Raw genomic sequence first — 23,467 nt, 5'->3', positions numbered from 1 at the left:
CAGCCTGACTGACTGTTGTTATTTGTTAACTGGCCCACCCCCAGCAATTCTACAACATTAGTACACAGCAGTAATGTGAAACTCCATTATTTCATTGAGGTAATGCCCCCCTCTCACTCCGCTGTAAATCACCATCATGACTCCTTGTGGTCAAACGAGGCAGTGCAGCCGAGCCATCTTCAACTCTGCTCAGTGTTTCATGGTGCTCTGTGTGCTTGCAAAGGTTCCCTTTGGTTTATTTCATGCCAAGACATTGCAAGTAATCGTACAACATGCCAAAGAAGAAAAAGAGCAAGGATTTCTACTGAATTACAAAAAAAGTGGGGGAAGATTGGTCACACACTTATCTGTATGCTTTATTATAGGGTCTACCTTACAATATAAAGCGCCTTGAGGCGACTGTTGTTGTGATTTGGCACTGTATAAATAAAACTGAATGCACTGAATTGAATTGTTTAAAGCAATTTCCTGATTGCCTTTTTTAATCGATTATTTCACTTTTAGTTGTTTATTTATTTAGTCGACTTATCCTTTGGGGAAACAATTCTTATCTAGGTCAACAGGAAGTCAGAGCAAAGGTTTGGGTCTATTTTCACACTCATTGAAAAGAACACGTCACTCTGTGCATCAAATAAATTAGACTGAGCACCAGAGGCACAACTTAATCTGTAAGACGATCACAGGGTCACATTAAGGGCGCGCGCACACACACACACACACACACACACACACCCCTAAGATCAAATTAAAGCAAATTTGTCCATGTTGGTGTAGATAGTTTTAAGTCATTGATTGTCTCGTGTTCCTGTTTGGAAAAGTGGAAATTCTTTGTGCCATATGTGGAACAGCTGTCACGGAGGATAAAAGTATTTATCCCATTCTGTTTTCCTCTTTTTATCTTTCCATCTTTACTTCCTCTCTCTTTATGCTCCGTGCTTTAATTACACACCCACGGACAGACGTCACCAATTAGAGGCTAGACGGTGGCAGCAGGCATTGTGGGTAATCCTGATGGTCTCAGTGTCTTATTCTGAATCAGAAGGCGCTTCTCCAGCTGGCAGTCTAAAGGCTTTGCACAGCAGGACATCCCTAAACCCACATCAGTACCACATTACACGCTTGTGCTTTGGACAAACGCACTCAGTGAGAGGACAGGCCCATTCATAATCACAGCACGCAAAGAAGCAAGTTAACAAACACCTTTACTTAATTCCTAAGTAGTGCACAGACATAAATATAGGTATCCAGAAATGTAATACCTGGATGTGTACAATGTATTTATATAGATCAATTACACCAGTAGGCAGCTTTAAAAAACTTCATGACCTACCCAAACTCTTAATAATAAACTTCTATTATTAAGAGTATTCATATTTTACATATAAACATCTCCTTTAATGGCATCACTGATTTCAGTCAATCTGTTCAGTGCACTAAATGTTTATTCTTCTTTCTTTAATAGCAAAATTATATATAAAAGTCAATAATCCCTCCATAAGACAAAACTGATATTCAGAAATTACTAAATATTCTGGACTAGGAAGCATATACAAAATGAATGAAGGAGGACCCAGAATTGAACTATGGGGAACTCCATATCGAATTGTTATTGTTTGGTCTTGAACTTATTAAAAAACACTAGTTAGTGATTAAGATGCAAACTAGACCACTGTGTAGATGTTGTTTGATTTGAATAGACTGTGCAGGGTTCTGTTCCAGTTTAATTTGGATTATTAAAGTACTTCTTTGAAGGGCATTGCAACAGAATGATGCTGAGAAAGAGCTGGTTGTCTCTTTTGTACAGCATCAGTTGAGCAGGGAGATAAACCGAGAGGAGAAGAGAGGAGAAACTGGAGTATTTTTGTTGTGTTATCAGGTGTTATCATGAGGACTTAGCTGAAGCATCAAAAAGACAGAACTGTTAACAAAGTGACAGAGAACAGAAGAAAAGAAGATGTTATCAGAGTAATGTGGGGTTGTTTTGCGAGATGATGACTTGATCAAAGTTATGGCATTGTGTGTGTGAGTGCATGCGCGCATGCATGTGTTCATGCGTGCGTGTGTGTTTGATACAATATGAAGGGTAATTGGGCTTCAAAGCAGTACTGGCACAGATCCAGCTAGTGATTTTAGTCCCTCAGACAGTTGATGAACAGACCTACTTACACACGAAAACACACGCGCGCGCGCGCACGCGCACACACACACACACACACACACACACACACACACACACACAGCTAAGCCTATTACAGTGACCAAAAGAGTCGTGCAAGAATATATAGTAACATCCAAAACACAGTGCACAGATGCGACTTTGTGCTTAGACTAACACCTGATGTTTGAACCTGGGACCTTTACATGTTCTCCACCTGTTTGCAGTTCATTTTTTAAGAAATCAGGGTTAATGACATACACTAAAATTCCCAGAAAGTTGAGATCTTTAAAAACAATCACATGAGCAGTGGATTGTATCACTCATGTAGAGGAGCGATTAGATGGTGCAAAGAGGCGTGAGGCCAGAACTGCGGCAAAAAAAAAAAAATTAAAGGGGAATGCTTTATCTTGTCTATTGATCTGCTTGCACTGAGGTGTCATTTCAGAAGTAGAATAATGGGATAAACAGTGCTGTTTGTCAGGAGATTCTATAGCCATCCATCTACAGCTGTAGAGCCTGCGCTTGTAATACAGACATGAATCTGACCTGATGTCTGTGATAGATTTTCCCAAAGCTGTGCACATGGAGGCATTCAAACCCTTTAGTTTGGGTCAAAAGTTTGACCCTTCAAATATGCTGCTTCATCAACATATCTGCTCATAACTCTAGATAGAGGAAGAATCTATGTCGGGGATGTCAAACATAAGGCATGGGGACCAGAATCGGTCCTGGAAAGACTGATTTGTCCACCTGGACGGCTTTGGAACACACGAAGGATGGAATTCATTTTTGTTTTACAACCTTTCCTATGGATGAAGACTTCCCTCACAGCCATTCATACTACATCAAAGTATTAACGTATCTACTATTGAACTTATTAAAGGATTAGATGTGTAAGTAATTAAATGTGTAAGTAAACTTCTTCACAGAAAGTGAAATTTCACTGATTCGGCCCTTTGAAGATCAAATTGATCCAGGATGTAAAAGGATGAGTTTAACACCCCTGCCCTCTATGTATGACCTCACTTTTCTGGTGATTTCATTATTAGGAGAGTGAATAGGATTAGATCAACAGCAGTGTCCCATCAGAAAGCAATAGGCTGGTTATGGTGAGGGTGATGATGAAGACAACAATGTGAAGAATCAGCTGGCATAAAGTTTGCATCAGTAAGTGAAAACGCTGTTAATATAGTGCAAGACTGTCTACAGCAAAGTGTTGTTTTCAAGCCTCGCTTTTAAAAAAATGTATATTATATCTGTGAAATATGACATTTTAATATTATAAAATAAATCCCAAGAGTGATTTTTTAAATATTTTCTAAAAGAGCCGTGTGAGTAAATTTAGCATGAGCTTCAGTCCCTCTAATAATATCTGATGTAGCGTTTATCCTCATAATCACTTATCAGTTATTACACTGTATTTACTGACTATTTAGTCTTTACCTATAAGTATCTCCAAGTAATGGACAGAGTTCATAACTGCTGTGCTTAGATGTGTGGTACTAGAATCACTATTACCATATTATCCTCATTAGTGATGACATTTACATACAAAAAATAGATTTTTGGATTATTCAAATTAAATGTTTTCTGAACCCTAACCCTAATAGAAAAGAAAAACAAGGAATGAAAAACACTGCCTCTTACTTTAACACATGAATGGGCTGGACAGAGAATTCAGTGACACCTACAAAACAAGAACCTCCATGTATTGAGCGATGAGCTTCAGAGTGTCAGAGGGGAGGTAAAAGTTCAAAGTCGTAACTGTAGTTCGGCACAGGAGTAATCAATCCAACCGAGCATGCAGAACAAACAAAGGAGCAGGCAGAGCAAAAACCAGGGGACTGAACTGGGTCAAAAACACGCACAGACTGTCACAAGAAGAATGCTGAGCCACTGTGAATGTGATAGATGTGGCGCAGAACCGAGGTAAAACGCAGTTTAAATACACAGGGGAGACAATTAGACACAGGTGAAACACATTAGGATGGGGAAGGTAATCACACAGGAGAGCAGCGAGGAGGTGGACCTGAGATAAAAGACAAGGGTAAGTGACAAAGTGAGACACATGAAAACTGATGAAAAATGTGCAACGAGAGGAAAAACAACAGAACATAACTTATAGAACCAGCTGGGATCTCACACTCAGCCATTTCAGTGTGTAACAAACTATTCATGTCATCTTGGTGACAGGTTCAGGTTTCAATGGGGAAAAAAGTTTATGCTGGATATTTTCACAGACTGGGTAAAGTGTTAGGAATGAAAGGATGCCATGCTGCTTGATGGAAATGAAAATGATTAACCTACAGAGGGCTGAATTCAAGATGCCCTCCATGGTGGGTCAGGCCATCACTGACCTACCGCCAAACCTGTCACGCTGAACGACGTCACAGGCAGTTCACAAACACAGGGTTGCAATGGTGGATCTGCCAATTTTGGTATTCTATGATGAACGCCAAATAGAGGATGTCGGGCCACCATTATTAAGCCTGTTTCTGATTATTTAGAGACATTTACACTAGTGTCCTGCTGGAGGTCGTTTTGTAGCTCCGGCAGTGCATCCGTTCGTCCCTACACAAACAGCAGAGTCTCATTATTGCCCCTCTAGTGCACCTGTTGTTTTTTCCACTAACACCAAATCTGCTAAACCTGATTAAGAAACTCCTCTGCTACTTAAACTGACCAGTTAATATCAACATCACAGACGTTTAACTGACTTGATGCTGTGCTCTGATTAAAAAGTGTCCCTTTCATTTTTTTTCAGTAGTGTTTTCCAGAATACATGAAACACTTAAAATTTGAATGCAATCAATACTTTCTGAGTGTGGAATGTGGATTATGGATTATGGAGACTATAATGTGTTTGATGGGCTGGAACTGATGGTACAGATTACACCATGTACAGTAGATGAGAGTTTAAATTTGTATTTAAAAAATGTTGCCATTATACTCGTGATGTATCAGCGTGGAGAAAATGTAACAACTTGTTACGTAATGTGCAAAAAAGAAGTCCTTTATACTGCATCATCACCAGCGTATTCCATTATCAGGTTTATGGGATTTATCATTATATTATGCAAAGTAATTAGATTACGATACTGAAAGAAGAAAACCACAAATCATTCAGGGTTCTGGGTGTAAGTGGAGTGCAAGAGAACAACAAATTATGACCATTAAAGTGTTAAAAGACCACAATTGACTTTTTGTGGATTAATTTGGTGCAGAGTAGATGGTTGTTTACTGATGGCTTCTTAATGAACACACCACATTTGGACAAATCTGGATCTTGCTCATAAAAGCTTGTATTCCCTGCTCTGTGTTGTCCTTGGTCCAGAAATACAGAGAAGGTCATACTGATTGACTTCAGTGTTCTGTTATTGAGCCCTGTCTGGACAGCTTGCTCTGCAGGCATCAGACCTTGTTAATTCTGTCTCAACAGGTGCTGTTGACGTACCCTGGCACCGAGCTCGCTCTGAGGATTTGACGTGTGCAAACAAGGTAGAGTACATAAAGAAGCATGTTCGAGAGAAGGTAAGCAGGTGTGCTGAGCTGCCGCAAGAAAGACAGTCCACCAATCCGAGAAACAGAAGCACCAAGATTTGAATTCTTCTGTTTCCCGGGAGTTAAAGGAGCTTTTCGTTGTGTCTGAACAGCAGCTGCAGTATGGAGCCCATCTCTCAGACCATGGAGGCAGCAGATGCTCATCTGCAGAGGCGTGGGTGGAGGTTTGTGACCAAACGGGGAGCCTCATCGCAGTTCGTGGGGAGCACCATGATGATCATGGCCACTTATGCCGTCACCACCCTGACTATGAACCTGGGGAAAAAAATACAGGAACGAAGATCGAGACCGAACGGCAACTAAAGATGGCCTCATCAGAGACCCGGACTCACTGCTTTCCCCCTGTGATGATGTCGGCAGCAACGCCCGGAAGAGATCAGAAATGGTTGGGCTCAGCTTTGGTGCTTCATTCAACTCATCTCAACTTTCCTCTCTGAAGCTGGGAGGTGGCCTTTCACCTTAACCTGAGGTCATTATCATAAATGAGTGATGACAAATGGACGTGAATACATCACATGCACTGCTGCCATGTGACCACAGGGTGGAGAACTGGGACTACTTCATGACAACGAGCCACCAGCCCACTAGAGGCTGAATGTGTCTGACAGTTCAGACATTAAAAAACAAAGACAGTGGCATTTTCTCAACCCATTAAATGCATTTAAAGAACGATGATTAGAACTATGTCGATGTTCTGTGACTAACAAGTAGAACTCTGATAATTTGTTCTTGTATTATGAGTTTCTTTCTTGTTTTTTTAAATCATCATAAAGTTGCCTTTTAAGTTTAAAACAAGCCTGTGTGACAGCAGACTGTAAAAACTGTAAAATGTCAGGTCGCTCGAGTGTTTCTTGTGAGACAGAAAATTATTGTAATGCTGTGCTGAATCACTGACTTTAAATAAATGATCAAATATATTCCAGTTTTAAGATTTCTCTTTTGATTTCTGTTCAATCCAGCAAGCATTTCACGTATATAAATGAAAAAGATTTGGAGGACACAAAGTGACAGGTGCTTTGACTCCTGATGTAATGAACAAATGAATCATAGTGTGATTCTGTCTTCATCCATCTGCCAAACACTGGACTCCTGGTGACATTTGAAATGTGTCCTGTTAGCAAAAAATGGCAACTTAATTTTTTTTTTTCTAAAAAAAAAATCAACAAAAAACAAGAATTTGGTATTTGACCAGTGACATTTCTGTCAACTAAAAGGTCACTGAATTTGACCTTTTGTTAGAAAAAGCACCGAGCAGCAGTTCATTGTACCATTTAAACGGTTCAAATTATTATAAACGACGCCTCACTGAGAATATAACCCGAGATCATTTTTTCCTAAATAATGAAGGAGCTTTGAATGATTTCCCCATGTTTACAACATAATGATATCCTGATGTTGTCTTCATATAAACCACGGGGTTTCTATTTTTCCACATGGAGAGTAGGCTGAGGTTGGTTGTCACGTGGCTCGTTACCGCCACATTAGAGGACAGTGGTGAATTCTGTCGACATCACATTTTGACTGACACTTGTGAAAAATACAAAAAAACATGTTTAAACTCATGGGATAAATAGGCAGTGAAAATGTATTGATTAAAGTCTATTTACATTTATCAAATGCCATTTTTTTACTAAAACCCCACTGATAACTATAGGAAGAACCAACTCCACATCATGACAACCAAACCCTGCTATGGGGTAAGTAGTCACAAAGTGACAGATGGCTAACTACTGGCACACAAGTTGCACTTCCATTATATGAATACAACATCATTGTATACATAAGGTCCAGAAACCTCTTGATTCTCTGGGTCTGAACTCATTTAAAGGTAGACTGAAGTCTAAGCACCCAAAAACCTGAAATTTGTTTTGAAAATCGTTTATTGCACAGTTCAAAAGCCAGCATCTGTGACAGTTATGGGAGCACATGGCACAGGTCGTTTGAGCATCTGTGAAGGCACCATTAATCCTACTCAGATGCTGTCCTCCAGATGACATCTTTTCTCTTGCCTGCTTCATAAGACGGTGCCAAATGACATTCCAACAGCGAAAAAAAGAGTCCAAATATGCCCAGACCTGCCACTCACTGAGCACATTTGGCACATTATGAAACGAAAAAAGCAACAAAGGAGGTGGGAAACTGTTGAGCTGCTGAAATTGTATATCAAGTAATAATGAGAAAAAAGCTCTTCGAGTGTTGTTAAAAGAAGGGATGACGCAGCACAGTGGGAGGAAAAAGCCCTTATAGTAACATTTCATTTAAGTGACCGGGTTTAGATTGATTGAAATTTATTCTGTGGACACTGTGTTAACAGTTAGGACAATTAGATACTATTAAGCACAGAGGAGTGGATATCTGTATGGTATACCTCCCACACAGCCAGCATTTCAGTGCTTTGGTTTATTTGCCTTGGGTAAATTTGCACAAGTGCTACAGTGTTGTGCAAAAGCTTTATTGGTTCTGATGACACAGTATCACCTGGGATCAGTCTGATTATCAGGGAGAGCAGTGATCAGTCTGCAGCAGCAGCACCATGGAGTCACACAAAGAGACAGCCCTAATCCACAGGTGTGTGCGAGTGTACTGAGGAGATCTGGTGATGTTGGTGGTCACAGCCAATATTAATTGCAATTATTGTTTGCTCTTTGCACATGCCATCAAGCTGCTAATAAAAACTGTTTGTGAGTGCCTCCTCAATTATAGCTCAACTCTGCTCATTTGCTGACTGGCTTTCATGCACTCGGGCTGATGGGCAACACTGATTGTTGTCGATTTCTGCACTCACGTTTTCCTGTTTACTTCACGTCTTTGTCCAGTTATTTGGGTATGTTTTCATGAACTCACAAATGCAATTTTCAGTCCGGCTACTTGAGCTATTAGCGCAGCCTTTCTGGTGCCCCCTTGGCCACTGTAGCACCCTCTGTTAAAAACGGCTTTTGTGCACAACATAGACCAAGAGTTTTTAGAAAGCTTCTCAACCCCCTCACCCTTTCTCTTTCCGAAATTTCATGCAGCTGCAGGACTGCTTAGAGCGTCTGCCACCCCGGGAGTAATCGGTCAGTGTATCAAATCAAAGAAGCCCTAAATGGTGGAAATGAATGTTTGGCACTCAGTGAGTCAACAACGGTGGGTGATGCTGCTTTGCCAGCTGAGGGCCAGCCTAAAGGCTCAAGCGCAGGCAGAGACCCAACCCTGTTAAATGAGAACGACAACAAGGGTACACGGAGAGCAGCCTCTGTCCTCCCTCTCTCTCCCTTCCCTGAATAGCTCCTCACAAAGGATATTGTTATTCCCTCTCTAATTACCAGCTGAAGAGCTGTTTGTCCACGTCTCACTCACTGCGCTCTCACCCCCAGAAATAAAGTGTTCTGTGGTGATGACCCTCAGCAGTTATGAAACAGTCTGGTGGACAAAAGGGCCCCGGCTAACCCTCATTGCCTCCTTCAGCAATGAGGGTCCGGTACAGTTCGCATCTCAGCTGAGTCTCCACCGAGACCATTTCATCTGCGCTCAATCTGTATGATTATTTGGCGGCCAGTCTGTCTGGTCCCTTCCTGTCCCTGCACGGTTTTGTTGCCAAAACCAATCATGTCTAAGACATGTCACCGGTTTCACAGTCTTGGTTTTAGGCTGATGTATCTAGGCCACAAGACACTCTCCATCTGCTCTTATTTGGTGGAAAGCCTTGGGAGGGCACTCAGAGAGAGAGAGAGATGCATCCAGCCAGGGATTAGGTTGGTACAGCAGGTCCAAGGGGAGGTGAGATTAAAAGCCAGGAGCAATAAAACACACGGTGGAGAAATAAGTCATGTCTGTCTACCCAAACTACGAGGCAGTCCTTGAGCAAATCTAAAATTGATAACATGCTTTTGGAGAATTCAACCTCTGCTAGTACTTCCAGTAAGGTCACTGACTCCTATTTTTTTATTTTCTTTCACACAAATGACCCACATGCATCCTCTAAAACACAAGAGAAAAATAAGGTGCACTAAACTCTGCCTTTGAGTTTGCAGTGCGCAGCAGCTTCGCGGTGAGTTCACGGTGTTTTGTTCCCGCAGAGATTTGTGTTCACTGTCCTCAGCATATCATGCGGTATTAAATCTCAGCTGTACCCTCCTCTGACCCTGTTATCTGAAAAAAAAAAGAAGTCCTGACCTCACTGTGTGTATGTGAATATGGAGGACAGGTGTGACTCAGCACCACCTGCGATTGAGCCTGTAAAAATGAAGGGCAGTTAAGTTGAACGCTCGCGTGTTTTCATGACATTTCATTTCTCCCGTTTTTCCAACCAAAGGCATTACTCGGAAGGGTAGAAGGAAAGCTGATAACAAGGAGGATTTGGTAAACATCTTATTGGGAGATTAACAAAGAGGGAGTCCGGTCTTTTCTGTGTGTGTGTGCGTGCGCGCATGCAACGGAGGGAGGGATGGAGAGAGAGAGAGAGAGAGAGAGAGAGAGAGGGCTTCCCAGAATGGGGCAGAGCAGGGAGGGGGTGAGTTGCCTGCTGGACGGGACTGAAACGTCCTTCATATAAACCGGTGACAAAGTGGCGAGCAGTGGGCCCCCGGGCGGCAGAGATCAGAGCCAGTACACAGACGCAGAGACCGAGAAGAGGAGACCGAAGCACCGAGCAGCGCGCACGGCGGTGACTGGAGCCACAGCAACACAACGAGGAGACCCGCGAACACAACCAAACTAATCCGGACGGAGCCGCATTTATTCCCGCCTACAGGTAAAACCCACATGGATGTGCGGAGAGACTAAGCTCCACCGGGTTTTTGTAATCTTGAGGTACAATTTAGAAGAAGAATATCCACACAGAGGGTCACACCTCTTAGCCTACCTGTTCGCGCGATGTTGGATGGATATTTTGTAGCAGATGGGGTTTGTCTTCTCCTGTCTATAAACTCACTAATGAGCCCGCGACCCCACCCCCCTTTCCCCATAACTGCGCTTTAAAATCTTTGACTCGCAGCTTTTTGGAGCATTAAAATGATCTGCGTAGACTTTTAGTTGTAGTTTTGAAGCCTTCACGTGTGCTTTGTTTCCTTCTTAATAACCGACAGAAAAAAAATTCTGAAAAGCTGTAAAGGAGAGAAAAAGGTTATTTCTACATTATATTTTCAGCGGCTCTCTCATGCGTAAAGTCGGGGCCACCTGCTCGGGGCCATGTCCCCGCGTTCAGCAGATTTGTTTGATCGCGTCATGTAGGCAACACATCGACCGCAAGCCTGTCAGATTAAACGACTACGCATGTCAGCCATGTCAGCACAGTGCCTTAGTTCCAACTAATTAGGCTCACCCTGTCTATACTAGGTCACCACACAGAGAGCTCAACATGGAGCTAAACAGCCGGCGCTGGTATCTCACTTATACTCTGTAACTCAGCGTATGCCATAAGACTGACTCTGTGGGTGGATGGAACAGATTTAATTGCAGCCTTTTGCATCCATTATGTTTGATTCCCACCCCTCTAGCAAACCTTTCAGTTATTATTGTTATTATTATTTGACGTAGTGCAAACCATTTAGTTCTGTTTTTGTAATGATTCGGGACTGTGTGTGTGTTGTTTTTTTTCTATGCTGAACACTCTTGTTCATGTGTTTGTATCTACAGAGATGGACCTCACCTCATCCTCTTCGCTATTAATTTGCGTGGTTTTGGCGGCCGCCCTGATTGGCGGGACCCGCTCGGAGGGGGTGTGTCTTCAAGATGGTAAACACAAGGCCACGCCCAGCCCGGAGCCACACCTGACGGAGTGCTCTCTGTATGCAGACAGTGAGTGATCTCATTTTCATAGTCTGTAAATCTTGGAGATGTTGGAGAACAAATTAAATCTCAAATTAAATCTAAGAACAGGCCCACGTTGATGTGTTTCTCTCTTGTTGCTGCTACAGATAGCTGCTGCACACAAGAACAAATCCAGGACATCTCTCATGTTCCTTCTGCCAATAATCAGAATGAACCCTGGGACAAGTGTGGGTCCCTCAGCCCTGAGTAAGCCTTAACCACCCTTCTAGTGTCCTCAATATTTTATTCATCTGCTGTTTTAGCCCGTTGTTGCCTCTTAATGGTGATATTTTACTGCTTCAGTTATCCATTTGTATTTTTATCAGTATTTTCAGTCTCATCAGACTGCTGTTGTCAGGAAAAAGCTAAAAACCACCAATTAATGACTGGTGGAGACCAAAAATTGACCTAAAAGAGAGTCACTACTGAATTTAAAGTCATCAGGTGTCCAGAAATACAACTAGAAATGACAAGTTTGAACATGAGCTGTTTAAGCCGAGAGATAATATGTAAAATAAGTCAATATTATAGTTGTTTTTATTGCTACATATTAGCTTAAAATCACTAGTGCTTGCTTTTATTAGCTTATTTCACATTTAATGGCTTTGTGTTTGATCTAGTTCTTCATTGGCTCTGTATAATCTATCGTTAACAGTAAGGGCCTGTGCATGTAGTCAGTACAGAATTTTAGTGTGTTAGTGGAGCCAATAAGGATGGATTTTCTGAAATAACAAACGGCACCTTAGACAAAGAGGCTGCCAGTTTACAGACAGCAACAGCAAACACATGATCAAGTAGGTCAAATTGAAAGAGGCATTTAAGTAGCATTAACCAAAGCTGGGCAAACATACTTAAGGGATCAACAGCAGCAATTATACTAATCAACTGCTCGTACTCCCCATCTTATTTAACGTTGTTTTCTTGACCTGTCTTGTGACCGGCTGTTCCAAGTTTAATACAGACTTCGCTGGTCAGTAACAAACATGACCTCTTGTGTCTTCCCAGGTGTGAAGGCTTCCTGAAGCGCGTGCTGTGTTTTTACCGCTGCTCCCCTGACGCTGCTCGCTGGCCTCATCCTCAGCGCAGCTCATACATCCAGGCTGTTCCTCTCTGCCATAGCTTCTGCCGTGATTGGTGAGGCTGCCAAGCACGTTACCAAACAAACTAAAGTCTAAATCCCCTGTCAGCGAAGGGATCCCTATCTTGGACAACAGCATACTGTGCTAAGATAGAGTGTCCAATAAAACTGTATGTTTTATTTTTTTTATTTTTTAAGAAGGTGGCAAACACACAAAGCCTAACACAAACAGCTTCATTTCATGGGTCCTATGTAAGAAAAAAAAAAAGAAAGAAAGAAAGAAAAAATGAGACAACACTGGAAAGATAAGTGTAAGAGTGTTGTAAAGAATTAAAGGGCTGCTCTCTGCAAAAATACTTAAAAATTACTTAACATTTTGGAAAATATTCTTTTTGCCTTTTCTGTTAAGAGTTGGCTTAGGATGAATGATGCTACTAGAAGCTTGTTAGCTTAGCACAGACACTAGAAAATGTGGCTTTATTCAAGTACATTTGAAAAATATATATAAGTTCAGAAAGATACTCCAGAAACTTATAGATCCTAGAGTCTAACAGCTCATTAAAACACCGCTTGTCGCTTTCACACTGGATTTTTGTGAACATTAGACAAACAACATAAGGATTAACAAGCTTACGATGCGCTATTTCCAGTCTTAATACTCAGCTTATGTAAGAAGCTGCTGGTAACTTTATATTTAGCATGAAAGTGAAATCTTTTCATTTTAAGCTCGGAAAGAAAGTCGCTAAGATGTTATTTTTTTTATTGGTTTTTGTTAAATTTATCTAGCTCAGGTAAAAAATAAAAAATAAATCTCAAGAGAAATCATTTAAATAAAAGAGTAATTGTTTGTTTTGTCATTTACATTTTTCAACATTCACATTTGTTCTTTCAGGTTTGATGCCTGCAGGATGGATTTGACTTGTGCCCGTAACTGGGCCAGAGACCCCAGGGGACAGAACTGCACTGGAAACTGTGTTCAGTATCAGCAGGTAGGCTTTAAGCAAGATTAACAAGTTAACCGGATATATTGAACCTAAAGCTATTTTTGTCTTTAGACTGGGTTTTTTTGGTTACATGGCAACTAATAGAAAATGGATAATAAAACTGATTAGTCTACTAGATTTTCTTGCAGAGAATAATCAATAAATAAAATAAATTTCATTTTGAACAGCTAAAAATCTCTTCTATCATAAGCTAGTTTTAGAGATACAGTAAGTGCCCTTCATGAGTATTAGTCTTTAATCACTTTTAAGTACCCAAAACTCTCATTTGTCTTTAAATATCTGTGTAACGAAGGACATTCTTGTGCTAAACTTTGTAGCAAAAATTAGCATGCTAAAAACTGATGGTAATACAGTCATTCCTGTTTAACATCAGGAAGCTAGCATCACATGACACTGTGAGGATGGTGGCGTAACACCAGCATTGGCACCTATGTGACCTTGTTAGCCACGTAGAAATAAAAATTGTAGTCACGTGCTTTATTATTAGCAAGCAGAGCACAGTAAAGTCACAGCTTAGCTAAGGTTTTCTGGTAAGCAGAGGTGGGTGTCAGATATTTGAATCCTGCTGAGTGACCTCGGGGCTTGTCATTTGAGATCTTTGTTGCAGGCAGAAGGTCAGAAACTGTGGCGTGGTGCCTTAGTGGTATAGAGAGAGACGGCGGTTAAATGAGGGGTTAACGGCACCAAGGCTGAAGTGTGAAAAGGATGGGCCCTGCTTCAGTGGGCAGAGGCCAGCTGGGTGATTGAAAAAGAGTGACAAACGGGTGCTGGTGTGCGCAGCTGAGACCAGCAGCAAAATGACTCACGCTTCACAGGCAATGACACTCTATCTATAGACCATGTCCAATGGTGCAGTGGTGCCTGAAGAAGTAAATATACACATAAAGGGACCTGTTTTTTTTTTTTTTTTTCTCACATTTTTATTTTTATTTTTGGACTCTCACCTATTTCATAATTCAGAAAAATATCTGTTCCATCTTCAACCTTGGTGCAATCTCTTAGTCCATCTACTGCAAGAAACAAGTCGTTTTAACTCCTCTCACATCTTTCAGGCAAGCTTTCTTCTGATTGGCTCCTCCTCATAATAAAAATGTTTAAATAGTAGGTGGGTGGATCTTATGGGCTCACATTCCCCTTCTCTACAATGTCAAACTTCTCCTCCTTTGATACACATGAAAATCAGACATCTGTTCTCTCACTTTGCACATCTATTCAATTTCAATGAAATTATACATATAACACCAAACACAATAATAGTCACATCAGTAATGCAGAGAAAACTCCAGGCGACCCCCTATGAGCAAGCACTTGGAGACAGTGGGAAGGAAAAACTCCCTTTTAACAGGAAGAAATCTCTGGCCGAACCAGGCTCGAGGAGGTGGGGTCATCTGCAGTGACTTGTTGAAGGTTGGGAGTATACAATAAAGTACTGTAGTTTTTAGCATAAGCCAGAGTTTGTCGCTGTTAGCTCATCTTGTTTTAAAGTGAAACTTGACTGTTCTCCATTGATTTTTTTTTTTCTCTGACTATCTGAAGAGAAGCAAATACTCCCTGGGTCCTCTGATTGGCTTCCCAACATCAGACAGGGATATCATGCCTTTGCTATACTTAGAAGGGGAAAAAATAGCACTTCTACCTGTTTCTGCACTCTCCAATGTCAGGATGTCTGTTGTGCATCAGAGGGGATTTAGATGTGAATATATGCAAAGCCTGCTAGAAAATAAGTAGGTATACACCACACACCACTCATATATCTTAATATATCCGAGTGTGCTTTCTCTTGATTTCACTCGCATTTATCTCAAACAAGCACAGGGAGAGAGAGCGAGAGGACCACAGTGACAGATGAGCACACAGCCGCCAGGCCTATTAAGGCTGTCTGGGGGATATTAGATGATTATTGGAAATTACACATTTGTGAGAAGAGAGTAAAAGCAAAAAGAGACGTTTGGGGAGTGTTTGAGTGTGTCTCTGTCACGGTGTGTTTTCTGTGCTTTTATTGGCCCATTTTAATGTAGGGCAACACTAATGGTGCAAAAAATACTTCCAATAAATTTAAGCAGCTCTCAAAACAGAGTGTTTCAGACAGCTCGTCGGTACGCATTCAGTGCATTCAAGCAAACTAGCCCTCTTTACAGGGGCCACAAACAAGTGGCTGCCTCCCGTTTTTGGAGGTCAAAACGGTAACACTTTGTGTTTTCCTCCTCAGCCAGCAGAGATGGGAGATTTCACCTCAGACCTGCTGCACACAAGCAGCCGCTCAGACATCACACTAAAACACTCTCAGCTCCACTCCACCCAATGTTGGTGCACGTGGGTGTCTGCTGGATAAACACACACCCATACAGTTATTATTTGTAAAAGCTGAAAGCAGTAGATGTCGATTTGCATAGAGACAAGCGGATACTTTTAAAAGCATGCATAAGCACCCGCAGACACATCCTTTGCATGCAAAAATCCCTCTGGCACGCTCACTGTCTCACTCTCTTTTTGTACTCATTGGTTACATTATTTGCCAGCCAAGGTCTGATTTATCTCAGCATTAGACACTTTTTTTTCCCTGCTCCTGATGCAGTGGGAATGAGGTTATGTCTACAAAGAACAGCACAGAACGTCTGTGCTTGAACAACAACAACAGCATCTGTCGATAAGATATAGTGAACTAATGGTTTGTAGGGATTGGGGGGAAATGCTATAGATTTCAAAGATACCAGTAGAAGCTTAGCTTGGATAAAAGGGAAGAAATGGTAGCAAATTTAGCTGGACCTGTGTCCTATTAAATTACCTGTATAATTAAATAGTAGTAATACTTTATTTTGCAATATTCATACAAGGTTCTTATGTGAACATGGCCAAAAAAGCTGAATAATAGCCATTTAGTAATAGCAGAAATATTGCATCTTCCATTCACTGCATTGCTTTGTAAGTTTGTGGCCCTGAAAAATTGGAAAACGAGAAACCACAAACCTACACAGCAGTTAGGATTTTTTTTTCTTCTGGTCTAGTGTTCTGTCTGTTCTGGCTCAGATTTTTCATCTAAAAACAAAGGGAAAATGACGTGTTGTTTGAGGAATTTAGTCGTTGTTCATCATAGTTGCTTTTCTATAAAAGTGGTGGTGTTTCCATCATCATTTTATCTGCCTGTCTCATGGCTCCATCTAACCTGTGTTCCCATTCTTAAGTCTACCTAAAGTAATTAAGTACAATACAGTAATGCTAAGTCAGCCTTAAAAACAAATGTAATTCTTTGTCGCTTCTTCTTCCAATCATCCACATTTGTCATGATGTCATTAATTCAAATTATCGTATTGTCATTTAGCAGCTTAGATCTAAAGCAGGAGTGTCAAAAATAAGGCCCGAGAGCCAAAATCTGGTAAAGACACCAGTTTGCCCCACTGGACGGTTTTGGAAAATGTTTGGAAACAGTATTTTCATAGTTTTTCGAATGATGAAGACCTCATACTGCACCAAAGTATTAACCAATAGATAAACAGTTACTTGCAAGAAAAGGGGGCGGGTATTTTCTTAAATTACAGAAAATTCTGTCCAATGAGCTACAAGACCCCTTTGTGTAATTTTACCCCGTATTTCTTACAATTTCAGCCCAAAAAGTCATGCTAACAGATTTCTTAAATTGCTACAGCAGCATTTCTTTATGACACACAAAAACGTGAGATGTAGTGTTGAAACTGCTCTTCTTTGTGCACTTTTCTTCTCATGTTAGATATGTCCAGTGAAACTTATTTACACAGACAGAAAGGCGAGTTTCTCACTGGTCCGGCCCTCTTAAGATCAAAGTGGCTCACATTGTAAAATGAGTTTGACATCCCTGATTTAAAAGCACTATCCTTTCAAATAATGGACATTACAACTGTCATTGTACTATGCTATGAATAATTTGATCACAGATTCTAATAGTATTATTCCAAATTTCATTTCTTCAGTCATTCATATACTGAGATTAGTTTTTATTGGTTTAGTCAAAAAACTCATTCTGATCATGACTGAAAGCTAAAATAATTTCTTCTGTTGCTTTTTTTTTTTTTTTTTCTTTTTTTGCACATCAGGTGTAATGTGTTCGGTTTCGGATGGTGAAGGGCAGAATTAAATAAGGGCGAAGAGGACAGCGCAGAGCCCCAGGAAATTTCTGTATCTCACTTATTTGATCACACCATGTCATCTAAAGCCACTCGTGCTCATACTGAATTAGCTTTGGCAGCAAACCACGTCCGCCTGAGGAATTGTGTGTGTGTGTGTGTGTGTGTGTGTGTGTGTGTGTGTGTGTGTGTGTGTGTGTGTGTGTGTGTGTGTGTGTGTGTGTGTGTGTGTGTGTGTGTGTGTGTGTGTGTGTGTGTGTGTGTGTGTGTATACCCTTGTATGTGTTATAGGGTTGCTGCGATAAGACCTAAGTGTCAGACAGAGAGCTTGTAGTGGCGAGAAATAGCCATCATCCTGTTTGTCCTTCCAACACGGTAAACATATTACTTTTTTTTTTTCTTCTTCTCTGAGCACTCTGCGTGACTCAGTCTTAATCCCCCAACAGACAGGAGGATGAAAGGAAGCAGACGTTTGGGTGGGGGTGTGCTACAGAGAAACAGGGGAGAGATGTACAAACAGTGAGTGCAGCAAAAAGCAAGGGGCGGTGGAGGTGGGAGGGGTACAAGAGTAGGTGATGGTTACTTGGCAGCACATCTTAATGACTGGTTATGAGGCTGTCACTGGGGAGAGAGATCGAGAGCTTAAACACAGAAAAGCGAGTGTGTGTGTGTGTGTGTGTGCGCGCAACTGAAACTTTGCTAATTTGCTTTCCTAACTATTTCTAAGCTTGTAGGCATAAACCATTTACAGCTAAACGGCTTAAATGTTGAATTGTGATTTGGTGTTACTTGTGCAGTATCCCCCCTTTAATCCGTATTTGTGTCTTATTAGAAGAGGAGCGCCTTTTTCCTTTTTTTCCCCCCTCTTTTCACGCCCCAGAAACTCTGGTGCTAATGTCAGCAGTAACTAGACTTTCCCCTCAGAGTATAACTTTATAAAGACAGAGAGTGCTGTAATGAATTTTCTGTCAGACGGAGACACAAAAGGTGCTGCCAGCAAACTTTTCAGATTCTGCTCTGCGCGGCTTGTCGGGGACTGCAAAGGTGGCACCGAGATGAATTCTTTCAGATACAAGTGCGAGCTTTTCAAGGTCGTGTCTTGTGATTTGCTTTCAAGGCTGGTGTAGGTGAAGGGAGGCAGGAGAGGCAGACAAAAGCAGCCTGTGAGAGCAGCTGCCCGGCGCCTGCAGCTCCCCTCTTACACCTGGAACAGGTGCTTTGTTCAAGGCCAGTGCTGCTCTGAGATGGAAAAGTCAATAAATGCTAATGTTACACAGCAGCAGCGTGTAACAATAATGCTTCAGTTAATGGATTTTACACTTTCACATAAATAGTGTAACATATGCCCTTTATCATACATCTTTTGCAAGATTAAATCCCAGAATCTGAAATTTTGCTTGCTCGTTAATAATAATAATGGATTGCATTTATATAGCGCTTTTCGGGACCCTCAAAGCGCTTTACAATACCATTATTCATTCACTCTCGCATTCATACACTGGTGGAGGAAAGCTACAGTTGTAGCCACAGCTGCTCTGGGGCAGACTGACAGAAGCGAGGCTGCCATATCGCGCCATCGGCCCCTCTGGCCAACACCAGTAGGCGGTAGGTGAAGTGTCTTACCTAAGGACACAACGACCGAGACTGTCCAAGCCGGGGCTCGAACCGGCAACCTTCCAATTACATGACGAACACCCAACTATTGAGCCACGATCGCTGCTGTGCTGCTGGGCTACATATGAAATGCTGTGTTTGCAATATATTCTGTTTTATTTGAACAACAGTTAACCTTTGTTATTCTTTTCTGAACCGAGCATCTTTTATCACATTTCAGGCCTGCTTTCAGGAAAAAATGGGTGTGTATCAGACGTTAGCGATTTCTGCTTTTAAAGCTCACCTTTGGTCGTCAATTCATGTTTCTTGGCATATATTGAGGTGTCAAATGTCATCATTAAGGGCACATGGGGAGGTCGTTTTTTTTAGGGGGGAAAGAGTTAAAAGTAACATAATTCTGCAGGTCTGACATATAATTAGAAAATTAGGAGGAAAAGCAAAAAGCTGTGTAAGAGAATACACAGCTTTCCTTTCCAAGCATACCTGGGCAAGATGAAGGATTCATAGCTTCACTTTTAAATACTGAGCATGACTCTAACAGTTACTATGGTAATACTTGTACACTACTGTTCAGTGGTAAGTTGTAGGTTTTACTTCGATACATGTATTTAATAGCAGCTGAAACTGTTAGTTGCATTAAGGCAAAAAACATTTTGCTTTTAAATGTGCTGGTGCATTTTTGTATACGAGACACGTGAGATTGTTTTTAAGAAAATGTGTCCAAAAATGCACATTTGGATGTTTGTTTAACCCTGTAAAGTCTGAACCCTGAAATAATTGCCAGAATCGTTTTTTTTTTTTTTTTTAAAGTGGGAGTGTTTATTGAACCTTCTGACAAATTAAAAAAAGAACAACCAAAAAACATAAATTTGCATTATTTAATTTTAATTGTATCATGTTTGTTATACCTGGAATTTTGTGCAATTTAAAAGTCACACTGATGATGTAGAGGCTTCAAATATAATACATGTTAAAGAGTTAAATGTTACATTTTCCCCTAGGATTTTATTCAAGCTAGTCTTTAAATGCTTTAATCAAATTAAATAAAACATTACATATAATACAAGAAATACATAATTTAATTTATTCAAAAGGAGGTTGTCTGTCATTTCGTATTTTTGCCTTCTAATAATAGTTTCCTTTTTTTTTTAAAAAAGTAAAATATATATTTTTGTAGATCTTTTTTTAAAGCACTGTTTGTATGCTGAAGGGTTTAATTTATTCTATAAATCAGACTCTTTTAATCTTAAAACCATGCAGAACAAATGATTTTTCGCCTTGTTCCTCTGATTTACATAAAAAAAAAATGTACAAAATCCCATCAGTGGGAAAAAAAAGAAAAAGAAAAACTTTGTGTAATGTGCCAGCAAAATGAAGAAGCGCTAACTCTGAAGCCAGCTCTACCCAGTGTTCAGATTTCTGTTATGGAAATTTATGCAAATCTGGGCATTAGTAGATTGTGCTGAATCTGAATATTTAAACATTACAGAAAACTGTGAATAGAAAAAAATAATCGCCTTATGCTTTGCGGTGGTATCTAGTTAACATTTTCCCCTTTTCATTATTTTATTTTATTTTTTTAATTAAAAGGTCTGCACGTCCACATGGGTGTTTTCAGTCTTGTAACTGTAAGGTACCGACTTTTTGTGCCTACCATTTATGTAGTGCTACATCACAGCAGTTGCCTCAAGGAGCTTTCTATTGTAAGGTAAAGAACCTACAGATGTAAAGGGAAAAACCCCAACAATCAAATGAGCAAACAATTAGCAAAAGTGGGAAGTAAAAACTCCCTTTTAACAGGATGAAACCTCAGTTCTGTTGGAGGTGAGTGCAGAGAGGCAGTATAAAGCTTCTCTGTGGTTTGTGTGAGGGTACCAGCAGAAATGATAAAGATGTAATAAAACACTTGCTTTTTGTTTTCTAATATTTGGTATTAAAGCTGAATTCTGAATGCTGGCACTAAAAGTCAAGGTTGTATCTCTGTGGATGGCAGAGAAAAATAATCTGCATAAATTTTGTGTTCTGCACACCTACAGATGTACCAGCACGGCAGAGATCTCTGCGAAAGCCTGTGGGGTGATGCCTTCATGACGGTCGAGGATGAGCCGGAGGAGGTTGGAGAGGCCGGAGAAATCGGAGTGGATGTCGAAGGCGTTCGTCCCTGCGGCTGCCTGACTCTCAGCCCCTCGGACAAGGACGTGATCGCCGCTCTCAGAGCCCAGCAAGACGACCCGGAGGAGCTGGATACCACCAAGACCGGCTTGCCTCAGTACCGGGCCCCTTGCCAGGCCAAGCTGCCCGTGCAGCCCAGAATGGGAAACTCCGTGCTGCGTAAGCGCTCGGTGGAAGTGGAAGACGTGGAGGGGAGTGGCAGCGGTTTGTAGATGGTGATACATGTATTCTTAGTGATAATCCTCTAGATCGTCATATACAAAAATCAATCCCTTGAAAGGGAGTTATATCCTTTCTCCTCTAACTAAACTAAACCATACAAATTTAAGCTCTCATTACTATCTTCAAATCGCAGGCATAACTTCTTTGATTTACAAAAATGATCTGATAATCTGATTTAAGTGACAAGCTTATGAACACCCGATCGATTCTTTGAACAGCCAGGATTAAACGAAACACCAAGAAAATTTTTTCAAATGAATTTAAGAAGACTACTCAAAGCTGAGTAGTCTCAATATTTTGAAAGGGCTCAATAACAAATACACTTAAGACATCCCATGATGGCTGCAAAATGTTTTTATTGCCAGCTATCAAGAGCATCTTTAGTGGGAATTTGCTTTTATGGCTCAGTGTAACATGTGGTCACATGGTAAAAGTCCTGCAGTATTAGCACTTCTGCATGAGTCAAACATGTCAAACCCAAAGTACTACATTTCATGACAATGTTGAAAACAATATATCACCATCCCGCTACTTACCGTATCTCAACTGTCTACTAGCTGGCTTTGATTTGTGCTTTAGTCACTTGTTAAATGCATTAATTAGTCCTGTGATTCCATAATGTGCAGTCTGCTTGTCATGGAGTTTATGATAGTGGAGAACGTCAAAAGTTTTAATCATAATTTTGAATGTATCTGAGATTTTTCCAACACAGTTAACTGACCTGAAAGCAAGTGTTCTGGTATGAGAACAACAGCGCCTAATACCTGAGGGGAAGGTTTAGTATTCAGAAACAACATCGGAGTAAATCAGCAGGGGCCGCATCCGTGCCAGATAAGGTTGCTCCGGTAGTTCGGTCATGTATCACTGATGTACTGTGGGTGTTTTATAAGTAGGCCATGTGTTTCTACAGTTGGGAACTGTTAGATGTAAATGTTTTATAAGAAAACAAAAAGGGAGAACTAATTTGTTTGATTTACCATAAGCTTGCTGAAATGGGTGTTTCTGTGCTTTTCTTTTCATTCTCAATAAAAACATTTCTAAACATTCCCGATGTTTCACGTGCCTTTTTTGTGGTTTCTCTCCCTTTTTTCTTTTAGTTTACTTTATATAGTAGGTGAGATTTCATACATGCTTTCTGGTAACAGCAGGTACAGTGGGGCAAAAAAAGTATTTAGTCAGCCACCGATTGTGCAAGTTCCCCCACTTAAAATGATGACAGAGGTCAGTAATTTTATCTTCTATTTTTATCATTGTGTATATTTCCAGTTTTTATCTGTTGTACAGTGTCCTTGGGTGCTTTGAAAGGCGCTATTTAAATAAAATGTATTATTATTATTATTATTAGTAGTAATTTGCACCAGAGGTACACTTCAACTGTGAGAGACAGAATGTGAAAAAAAAATCCATGAATCCACATGGTAGGATTTGTAAAGAATTGATTCGTAAATCAGGGTGGAAAATAAGTATTTGGTCACCTCAAACAAGGAAAATCTCTGGCTCTCACAGACCTGTAACGTCTTCTGTAAGAAGCTTTTCTGTCCCCCACTCGTTACCTGTATGAATGGCACCTGTTTGAACTCATCATCTGTATAAAAGACACCTGTCCACAGCCTCAAACAGTCAGACTCCAAACTCCGCCATGGCCAAGACCAAAGAGCTTTCGAAGGACACCAGGAAAAGTATTGTAGACCTGCACCAGACTGGGAAGAGTGAATCTACAATAGGCAAGCAGCTTGGTGTGAAAAAATCAACTGTGGAAGCAATCATCAGA

The 23,467-nt window shown here is 40.8% G+C and overlaps 1 protein-coding gene and 1 long non-coding RNA gene across 2 annotated transcripts; both read left to right on the top strand.

Annotated features, from left to right (window-relative positions):
* The first annotated feature begins 4,091 nt into the window (after positions 1 to 4,091).
* Positions 4,092 to 6,641, top strand: LOC101483229 (uncharacterized). The gene is made up of 3 exons (XR_191483.4): positions 4,092 to 4,205; positions 5,598 to 5,656; positions 5,812 to 6,641. It is a non-coding gene; the product is annotated as an uncharacterized LOC101483229 (long non-coding RNA).
* Positions 6,642 to 10,199: 3,558 nt separating this feature from the next.
* rtbdn (retbindin) lies at positions 10,200 to 22,742 on the top strand. The gene is made up of 6 exons (XM_024802310.2): positions 10,200 to 10,451; positions 11,336 to 11,497; positions 11,617 to 11,716; positions 12,515 to 12,643; positions 13,480 to 13,576; positions 21,339 to 22,742. Exons 2-6 carry the CDS (start codon positions 11,338 to 11,340, stop codon positions 21,684 to 21,686), a joined length of 834 nt encoding a protein of 277 aa, XP_024658078.1. The 5' UTR covers positions 10,200 to 10,451; positions 11,336 to 11,337; the 3' UTR covers positions 21,687 to 22,742.
* Positions 22,743 to 23,467: the final 725 nt, after the last annotated feature.

Source organism: Maylandia zebra, linkage group LG4 (assembly GCF_041146795.1).
Source record: "Maylandia zebra isolate NMK-2024a linkage group LG4, Mzebra_GT3a, whole genome shotgun sequence".
Taxonomy (NCBI): domain Eukaryota; kingdom Metazoa; phylum Chordata; class Actinopteri; order Cichliformes; family Cichlidae; genus Maylandia; species Maylandia zebra.
Note: the sequence above shows the minus strand (reverse complement) of the source record. Positions and strands in the feature narration are given on the sequence as shown.